This window comes from Asparagus officinalis, chromosome 8 (assembly GCF_001876935.1).
Source record: "Asparagus officinalis chromosome 8, Aspof.V1, whole genome shotgun sequence".
In the NCBI taxonomy this organism is placed as follows: domain Eukaryota; kingdom Viridiplantae; phylum Streptophyta; class Magnoliopsida; order Asparagales; family Asparagaceae; genus Asparagus; species Asparagus officinalis.
This window is the reverse complement of record NC_033801.1, coordinates 67,814,254-67,824,860: the sequence shown is the minus strand read 5'-3', so window position 1 is coordinate 67,824,860 and position 10,607 is coordinate 67,814,254. Positions and strand designations below refer to the sequence as shown.

At 39.2% G+C, this 10,607-nt stretch overlaps 2 protein-coding genes across 2 annotated transcripts; one reads left to right on the top strand and one right to left on the bottom strand.

The window, feature by feature from the left end:
* Window positions 1,043-2,304, top strand: LOC109821332 (UDP-glucose flavonoid 3-O-glucosyltransferase 7-like). The gene is given in 5 exon segments (XM_020387521.1): window positions 1,043-1,255; window positions 1,257-1,843; window positions 2,006-2,093; window positions 2,096-2,155; window positions 2,158-2,304. Coding segments are annotated over 5 exon segments (1,029 nt in total). The 5' UTR covers window positions 1,043-1,108.
* Window positions 2,696-10,190, bottom strand: LOC109823034 (ETO1-like protein 1). Its single transcript, XM_020389356.1, has 5 exons — window positions 9,972-10,190; window positions 8,179-9,891; window positions 7,228-7,519; window positions 4,120-4,429; window positions 2,696-3,094 (listed from the first exon to the last, which is right to left on the bottom strand). Exons 1-5 carry the CDS (start codon window positions 10,094-10,096, stop codon window positions 2,874-2,876), a joined length of 2,661 nt encoding a protein of 886 aa, XP_020244945.1. The 5' UTR covers window positions 10,097-10,190; the 3' UTR covers window positions 2,696-2,873.

Genomic DNA, 10,607 nt, shown 5'->3' with positions numbered 1-10,607 from the left:
TGATGTTCTTTTCTTATGTTTGGTTGGCTAAAAAATAAGGAAAAAACTTATAAGGAAAATATTTTCCTTGTTTTGGTTCTTTTCTTGTGTTTGGTTCATTTTTAAAACTAAGAAAAAAGATGAGATGAGATGAGTTGTCATTATCTTATTGGATGATGTGACTCACACTTAAGGAAATCAATTTCCTAGCTTTTTTGGAGGAAATTGGTGGAAATGAAATGTTAATGAGATAGGATGAGTTGTCACCATATTATTAGATGATGTGAGTGGTTTTTAAAGATGGTAGTAGATGAGATGAGATGAGTTGGATGAGTTGATTGATGTGACCCATTTCTTGTGTTTAGTTTATTTTTAAAAATAAGAAATAAGATGAGTTGTCACCATATTATTGGTTGATGTGGGAGATTTCTAAGGGTGGAAAATGATGGAAACCAAATTTTATTGATTTCCATGCTTTTCTTTCCTTTTCTTGGTTTTTAGGAAACGAACCAAACAGCCCCTAAGTTAAAAAGGATTAATTTCCTTTCTGAGTTTAACTCTTTTACAGAGTTCTAAAACTCGTTAAGAGTTTTAAACTTGCATCGCAAGTTCTTCCCGACGTCAAATCAAGAGGAATAGACTAACACATTCTACGAAGTAAAGTGTTCGGATTGTCAATGGGATACAAGATTCAAACTCCCATCGCTACCAAGAAGAACCTAGGTTTAAACAAAGGAAATGATCTCCGTCGATTCCTTCTCTCTTTTATAAATCGGGAAACCGATAAGAGAAAATTGTAATTTCTTTTTCTAAGTCAGTTAGAGAGAGGTTACATCGAGAGATTGTATTCATTCTTTCCTTAATTAAATCAGTTAGGTAGATTAATACAAATTTTCTTCTCAATTTTCTCGCAATTTTCCCCCAAACAACTCCCAACATCCAACAAAAACAAACACGTATCTACGCTTATTGTAAATAAAATGAGCGAGAATTTCCACATCCCCTCCAACTGTTCACTATTTCTCCGCTCTCCCCCTCATCCTAACCTCAAAAAAGTAATACCGTACCCATAAACTCTCCCTCTCCTCCTCTTTCTCAACCACATAGAGATCTCAAACTCACAAAAAATATGGCAGAGTTCCCAGGCAAGAAGCTCCGAGTCTTCTTCATCCCCTTCTTCGCCTCAGGCCACATGATCCCGATGGCCGACCTCGCTGTCCTCTTCTCCCGCCACCCTGATGTGGATCCCACCCTCTGTCTTACCCCCGCCAATGCCGGAGGCCGTCGGCCTCGCCAACGGCCAAGAAAACCTCTCCTCCGTCACCCCCAGCGAAGAACACAAAATCTACATGGCCGTCGATCTCTGTGAGCACGAGCACCGCCGCATCCTGCAAGAGCACCGCCCAGACGCTGTCATCGCTGATGTTCCCTTCTGGTGGACCACCTCCATCGCACGCGACCTCGGCGTGCCAAGAATAACTTGGCACTCTGTCGGTGTCTTCCCTCAGCTCGTCATGAATTCCCTCTTCGAGTACCGTAACGAAATCATCGGCACCAAGGGGGACGTTATCATTAAAGATTTGCCAGGTCCGAACCTGAAAATGCCGGTCTCTGAGCTCCCAGAATTCGCATGGTCGTCGTCGAACTTCATCGCCGAATCTTGGGGCAACATGAAGAAGGCACAGTTGGAAGGGTACGGCGTGGTCGTCAACACGTTCCATAAGATCGAGCAAGCATACTGCGACCAGTACAGGATGACTGACGGCAAGAGGGTGTGGTTCGTGGGCCCCGTCGGGCCATTGGCTACGTGGGCACGGAAGGCGGTGGCCGAGGCGGGTCTGGAGTGCCTGAAATGGCTCGGACGGTAGAGCTGAGGGATCAGTGGTGTGTCGTGTGTTTCGGGAGCTGTGTGTCAGTTCAAAAACGAACAGCTGAAGGCGATAGCGACAGGACTTGAGAAATCTGGCCGACCGTTAATGTGGGTTCGTCAGAGAAGGAGACTGCATGCCTGATGACGGCTGGGAAGTCGAGTCGAGGATAAGGGGAAGGTAGTGAGAGGATGGGCGCCGCAGGTGGCAATATTGGAACAAAAAGCCATCGGCGCGTTTTTGACAAACACTGTGGATGGAATTCAGTGCTAGGAGGCAGCGGCTGCGCTGGCGTGGGGCCGATGGCTGACGTGGCCTCGTGTTTGAACAGTTTATAAACGAGAGGCTAGTGGTGGAGGTGGATGGGGATGGGGGAGAGGTCTTTTTAAAGGTATCGAGCACGAGGGAGGAGGAGAAGGTTGTGGTCGCCCGCAGAGGGGCGATACGCAAGCGGTGATCTGAGTTCATGGAGAGAGAGGGAGGGAGGGGAGGAGGAGGACAGAAGCAAGGAAGTATGCGGCGATGGCGAGGGCAGCAGTGGAGGGCGGAGGATCGTCGAGGAAAATGGAATCTGGCGAGGTTGATTGATGAGCTTAAGGTGCTGAGAGACGAGAGATTGATGAAGATGTAGTTGTTTCAAGTGTTTTCATGTCTGGTGCTTATCGACAATGTATGTTCTCTTTTGTTTAGTGCATTTTGTAGTTGTTGTGGTACCAATTGGTTTTATTATGAAATAGGTTATTGATTTAGGTAAATTACATTTTTCTCTTGGAAAGTCCAATAAGGTCATTTGGTTAAAATGGAGGAGGTTAACCTTCAATTGATACTATTGCGCGTGAAATTTAGCATTTCTTTTAAACTTCTCATTTTATTCACAAATCAAAAATTACTACACAGCCAGCATCTCTGCAGTTGAGAAATGATACAATAAATAATTTTAAAGAAACAGACTAGATTACAGAGGTGTAAATTTGCGGGTGTAAAGGTTATGAAAGAGGAAGAAAAAAGTAAAACACATGTTTTCAACTATGGCTCTTGACTATTAACTCTGTTATGAAGCTCAAGCATCTCCTGGTGGTTAGGATCGACAGAGAGAGCGGCCCTGCAATCCCTTAAAGCGCTCTGAACATCGCCGATGTGTTCGTGGAAAGCAGCTCGAAGATGGAGAAGGTGAAGGTCTGCTTTGAAGGCAATAGCTCTCGTTAGCTCTGCTATCGCCTCTTTCTCCTTGCGATTATCCATCAGTACTGGTAGAAATAAATAAAAACATAATCACTCCAATGGCAATAAAACCAAAAAAGAAAGGGTTGTGTCTATAAGGATGTATGTAGAAACAAGTGCAAATTTCACAGAACCCCCTAAACTTTATAAATAAGAGAATCCCCATGAACTTTCTAAATTATACAAAACCCACCTGAACTATTGTATTTGACAAATGGCGTTAACTGAAGGGTAAGAGGTCTAAACTAACCTTATTTTTATCTGCGTACAGTAACCCAGAAGACTATCCTTATAAAATTAAGAAATACATAAGGTCAAAATTATGCAAAACATGTCTCATGCTAAACATGACAACTTAATCTAATCATTGTTGGGCATGGTAGTTTATTTAAACAAGTTAGAGCAGTTTTCTCTAACTTGTAATGTTTAGGAGGTTTTATGCAAAACATACCAAAGTTCAAAGGTTTTATGAAATTTACTCAACGAGTAAAAGAACATCTTCAACATGTTTTTTTTAAAATACCCAGTAATCTGTCTCTCTTACTTACGATAGCTAAACTGCAATAAGTTTTTGCTTTGACCAGATATGAAATTGTATCACACTGATATATATATACTGTTTCAATTTATTATTTTCCACCATCAGAGGCTTAGAGTAAAGTGTATTATAAAATTTTCACAATTTTGATACGACTAGGCACAAAGCAGATGTGATCATTTCATGCGCTTTGCAATCAGGGTGTATGCGTCTTTATTTTTGAAAGATGAATCATGCCACCAAAGTATTACAAGACTTGATACAATTAGCATTAGCCACTGATTGAAATCACCAATAGAGAATGAAATGGATTGATGCTGGAGATTCACAATTGATGCCATTCATTTGAAAATAAAGGAGTAGAGTGAAACAAAGTGAAATATTCACGTATAAATTGCTAAGGTCACAAAGATAGTGATGTAAACTCAGACACAATAATTATATAAATGGTTTATAAATGAAATATGAATATTTTCAAGTTTATCTTGACAAGGTTGAGTGCAAGGATCTAACCTGCGGCACGATATCTATAGGGGTAGACTCGAAGAGGATCCAATTTGGTCACCATCTGCAAATCTGCCTTTGTTAGCTCTCGATCACAATACTCTGACCTCTTCTCATAAGCCGAGGCATTGTTTCTGGCCTTCTCTATTAATTTGGTCATTTCCTCATATGCTGTATTTCTATCATTCTTGAGGAAATGTACTCGGGCCAGCCCTTGATGTGCTCGTGTATGCCGGATATTAAGTGCATTGATATAGCATTCGGCTGCTAAATCTAGCTTGCCACAATCAACATAAACACTCCCAAGATTGTTCAAGGCCTACATAAGATAATCGAGAAAATGGATAAGCAGTCAAGACTACTAATAAGAAAGTATTACATTGGTGGAACATCTAGTACGCTGTAATTCGGGAGCATGCTCTACATACTAATTTCATTATTACAACTTTTGAAAAGTTATGCACATATTGATGAGGGGACTGTGCATACAGAAGGATTTGTAATTGTATAGAAGGATCTGTACGTGAAGTTACACCTTGGAAGGTGTACTAACGCTAAAATATCTTTCAAATTAAATCTTAGTTTTATAGTGTTCAAGTTTAAAGGTCCTAAGCAATAGAAATACCATTGAGGTAAACACGCAAATGCAAACTTTGTACATGTTAATTAGATAGGTTTATACAGAAATGCTATTTACGAAGTTGCAAAAAAAAGGTCTCACATAGCTAAAAACTAGCTAGAAAAAGATGATAAAGTTGAAAAGAAACAGTGATCAGAAGGCTGAGGCCACAATAAAAGATATTGAAAATGTAAGTTTTGATCTTTGTATCTGATGGTAATAACTATTTCTCGAACCCAGAGATTTTGGAGTCAGTTTGATTGCTCCATACATATCCAAAAGAAGGTTCTCCATATAGAAACCAGATGTTAAAGGTTAGTGAATGTACGATAGACAGATTCAGAATAAATAAATAAATATAAAGTTACTCAAATTTTTTTGAATGAAGACTGGATTGGTTAGTAAAGTTAATAAGGCTGCTGCAATTGACTTGCTCAATTTCAGGGGAGGACGGGTATTTGTTGGATTTTGCTTTTAGATCATGCATAAGTAGTAAATGCTCGATTTAAAGTCTGAAAAGTCTTGAGTTGTACTTGTAAATATGAAAGCTTGCTAACATGGGTCTCTGGGATTCATATGATTGTAAGCTATAGTTGAAGTTAGGTTTGTCTAGGTAAAGTATAAACTTTTCTTCATGATGTTTTCGGCTTGGGGGTGTTGTGTGAAATAGAAGAGCTTCATAAGATTGTGAGTTCTGAGGATATCTTAAAGGGATTGTAAAAGAGATACAACATTCTATGTTAAGGGTTAAAGAAAAAAAAAAGGCAAAAAAACGTAACGCATAATGTAGGTTATCTGATTTAGTAATTATTTACATATTTTATAACTAGAAACATTCATAATGATTTTAATAATTAGAATCATCAAAATTTTCAAACACAATGTCATATATTCACAAATATCAAATTATACTATCACTATTTCTAAACAAACACTAGTCAAATACGCTTAATAACCATTCCAAAAGAATGAAATCCATCAGCTTTGAAACCAAATCATCAGTCTAAACAAAATCAAACAATCAAACCAGACGCGTAGGACCTCACTGGCATCGTGGGACCCTTGTCGTCGTTGAGAAGGCGGCTAGCGTTGATTCAAGTCAGTCCAGGTTCACTGGCATTGTGATTCTCATCTTCAATTAGGGTTTTGAAGGCATGGAGTTCGATTAGAGTTTTTCTTTTCATCTTCATATGCTCCTTTGTCATAGGCAGCGAAAAGAACTTCAGATCAAAAATTCGCAACAAAGAGAAGGGTTGTTGAAGAGTGATTTAGGGTTTTCTAAAGGACATCAAGAGAAATTGGAGGCTAGAGAAATCTGAGGGTGCCAATTGATCTCAGAATTGAAGGGAGGAAGAGTTTTAATTGGAGTGAACGATTGGATTTATCCAACAGTTCTAAGTAAAAGACAATTTAACGCATCATAACGTATTGTTAAGTAACGTGTTACATAACGTGTGTTAATTTTCAGAAAACGCAACTTTATGAACTGGGACGTTTTTTTAATGGGTTATCTAACAAATTCCTCTCATTATGTTACATAACATGTTATAACGTGTTATGAGTTGCGTTTTTTTCAACATTGTTATTGTTGTAATCTGACGTTAAGAGGAACATCAAATAAATTCTATCTTCATGTCTCTCATAGTTTCCTTTACTAGAGATTCCAGTACATCTCAACTTTACATATGCTCAAGGTAAACTAAAGGTGAGTACAAATTCTTTTCTGATTAATTTTGGGGCTATTTGCCTGCCTAAGCTTCATGGATGCCGTAAATTCTCAATCTGATAGATAGGAACACAGCCACTGTTGAGATGTGGATGATCAAGATTCTCTTGATCAACCTTGGTCTAAGAAGAAAGGTTTTAATAGTGGCTAGCAGGAATGCAGGTATAGAACAATTTTTAGTACTCTGAATCAATATGGGTCACTTTTCTGATTCCTGGAGAAATGTTAAAAAGGAATACAAAGATTCCAAAGGAATTTATCTGAAAAGTCATCAGTCGGCATCCCCTAGATTTTGGACATTTTACTGGCAGATGATTTGCCTTTGAAAGTTATCTTTTTGTCCAAGTTTTTTTTCAGTTCAGTTTACACTGTTATGAGGATCGCCGTCCTTGTTGAGCTATAGGAAAATAACTCACAATCATTTCCTTATGGGTCTTAATCCATCCATGATTGTACAGTCCTTTTGCTAATGTGATTTGAACGTGTAAAGTCCCTCTAGTGGAAAAAAATTCCATATCCATACAATTTGCAAAGAGACAATTTGCACAATGTACATCCTCAAGTCAACAAAGCTAGGAATTCCTGAGATAAGGAAAGCAATAAAATTTTGTATAATATACAAGAAGTGATTCTAAAAAAATTAAGTTGTTTCTGGAATTAAGATTCTAGAAACAATTTAGGCCAACAAGGGTGAAGTGCCAGCATTCCATACAATATCGAGTGAAACTTGAAATAAATAACTGAAAGAAGTACAAAATCTTAAAACAAATACCTGACCCTTTCGCAGCCTATCAGAGGGGCATTTCAAAGCATCTTCCAGAAGAGAGACAACAGTCGCATAACTTGAAGGATCAGGGCTTGAATCTGCTAAGGCATATGCCTTCAAGAAGAAAGCCTCGAAAGACCTCTGGATGGAGATTGATTCCTCAGCTTTACACAGGCCTTCCTCACAATGACCAGTATCATACAAAATCCATCCCTCATAGACTAACCGTTCATGTTTGCTTGCTGCATGCTGGCGAGCAAGCTGAAGGCTACACATTGCAGCTTCAGGACAGTTTAACCTATTCAAGGGAAAACAACAGAACATCATTTTGTAGCTATGCAAATTATAAAAAAAAAACATATAACCAAATGAGTACATGGCTATATGTCAAGCATTAGGAAAACCTTTTCCCCTCTTTTTCATCCATTCTTATTTCATTCAAATTTATAGTGATTTGTCATCGAGTGACGATGCGGAAGTCAAAATACGCATATTGGGTTTATTTGATACTTTGAATCAGAAGAGACATGAAACATGAGAAGGCAAGAAAAATAATTTCCTAAGCCTATCTTATCTTAAATTTTCTGATGTCTACCTAATTTCGAAACTACCAAGTCTGTCATACGTTGTGACACTTCAGCAAGCACATAAGACGTTAGGAAACTAAACATAAGAACTTGATCTGCATATGAAATTGTACAAGGTATACAAGCAACAGCAAAGCATTTATCCCAGCATTTTTTGGGGTTGGGTACATGAATATCTATTTTTTCATTCAGTTCCACTAAGATATAGGGGGGGAGGGGGGAGAAATAGTAACAAGGTGTAGAAAAAGAACTTTAGTAGGAATTATTTATCGTGAACATAATAGGGAAAGGGCATGAAAAATCTCAATCATGCTTTTTAGTATATAGAGAAAAACAATGGAATGCAATTGAGATGGTACATCTGATATACCTAAGAAGAAGCAAAGACTGTCTGAAGTACAATATTCCCTTCTGAGCATCCGGTGCCTCTAGCATCTGATAGATCACTGAAAGAGAACCTATGTCATCTACTGAGGACCACCGATCATAAAGCTGAAGCCAACAATCTGCAGTTGTCCACTGCTCCACATGCTCTCTAACAAGCATCCTCAGCTGACAAGCAGCCACACGCCCTTCAAACATCCGATACTTAGGAGACAACGTCAGAATTGCCTGCACATCACACAATGCAGCTCTATAATCCTCAAGCGCCAGATAAAAGCAACATCTAAGTTCTAAGCATTCTAAAGCCAACTTGAACCCAAGAACACGGTTGATCTCCATGAGGGCAGCCTCTGCACTTTGCTTTCTCATCAAAGATGCCGCTCGAAAGATGTAAGGGTAAAGAAGTGTCGGGTCTAACTCAGTGGCCTTATTGAGATCCTCCCACTTGCTCTCTCCTTCTGAATACAAAGATCTCTCTTGATACATCCACCCAAGGGGATCATAGATGGATATAACTGAGCTCAATTTCTCATAAGCTAGAGTTCTGTCACCCTTACTGTAAGCCAATCGCGCTAGACCAGCAATAGAATAGATGTGACCAGAAGAAATTGCAGCATTAAAAAGCCTTTCTGCTTCATGGTTCTCCTTTCTCAATAGCCTCACACATCCAAGCCAATGTAAAGCCAATTGTTTCTGTCTACAATCCGTCGCCGATTCCACTAACTTCTCCAAAAAACTTGATGTGACCTCTGATTTAGGATCCATGTTCATTGCAACTTCACTCAGCAAACAATACAGTGAGAATGAGGCATGACCAACCATAATGGATCTCTCTCTTTCATTAACACCAGAGAAAATCTTGACTACCTCCTTATCATTTAAACAATCGGGTAAGTCGTGCAAGAACACTTGAAGACATGAAGCGGCGAGAACAGGAGAATTTTCTTCAAGTGCACACTCCATGAGATCGATAGCATCCTCTCTAGACGAAACTAATGTCGCCATTCTCCTATCACATGCATCTTTTAGCCTCTCACAGCAAAACTTATTTGCAAATATTAGAATTTCTAACAAAATATCTGGGGCTACATCACCTAAATTACCCGAGTGACTAAATTGATTGATTGCTCTCATACCAATAGGTGAGATACCATTCTCAGACAAATCGATGACTTCAAGAATTGATTCGGTGAAACACCCATTAAGCATGGTGTGGAAAGGAGTAGATAAAGCTGCGATTTTTTGCCGATCACAGCTTATCTTTTCTTCTCCTATTTGGAAAGATACTGAAGTCGAAGCATGTGATGTATCAGAAGTACAACTACATCCTGTCTCGATTGTCTCTGTAGGGATTTGAGAAGAAATATCCAGCTTCTCGAATTCCTGAGAACACTTTCCGCAAGATGCGAGAAGATCTGAGATTGGTTCTTCTCCTTGTTTCTCATATTTTAACCAAGCTCCAAATATGAGCCGCTCGTGAACTGTGGTTGCCATCTCTAAAGCAGAACGGAGGCTTCTTTGGAGCAATTTCTGCTCCCCGAGACCCTTAAATACCTGAAACTGTAGCAAGTACAGTTTCGATCTCTCATGCGGTGGGCAGGACTCGAGCTCTTCATGGATCTGAGCTAATACTTCCACATAGTGAATAGGCTTGAAGAGTGGGAGCAGTGGTGGCTCTGCAACCTTAATAAGGGATTCACTGAATTCATAAGAAGCATAATTAGATCAGGCAAAAAATAAGAACAACTACTGAATTTTTGAAAAATGAGTATGACTTACATGGAAGAAGGGGACTGTGGACTGGCTTTTGACTGTTTTCCTCTCTCCACTTGAAGCCACGGCTGAGGATTAAATGTATGGATTTGGGTCTCCTTGTAAGATTCAGACACGAAGAGATTCCTCATAGAGCTAAAGATGGAGAAAATCCTGGAAATCTCCAGAGACCCAAAATGGGACAGTAGCCCCAAAATCTCAAATACAAATATAGTTTTATCAAAAAATCCAATCCTAAGGGTGAGGTAATCTGATCAATAGAATACGCGGAGAAAGGAGCCTCCTTTACACAATCTAAATCTACGCAGCAACAAACAAAACAAACCCTTCAGATGATCTGAACAAATGCAGCCATTAGAAAGGGTCAAGGGATTGTTTCCTGACTCCAGATTAAACAAGAAACAAGCCCCCTTTGGAAAAACTCTGAATCAATCGAACACAAATAAATCACAAAAGACGGGACCCCAACAGCTAATAAACCTCCAAAAACCCTGTTCAGATCATCACACGAAACAACTTTAAACTCTAAACTATAAAGAAAGAATTGGAGGATAGGAACGAATTGAACTGATGAAGGGGGCGGTCGTTTTCAGCTTAAGATGCACAAACCCACTTGAGATTTCACAAGATTTGAATAGGAAA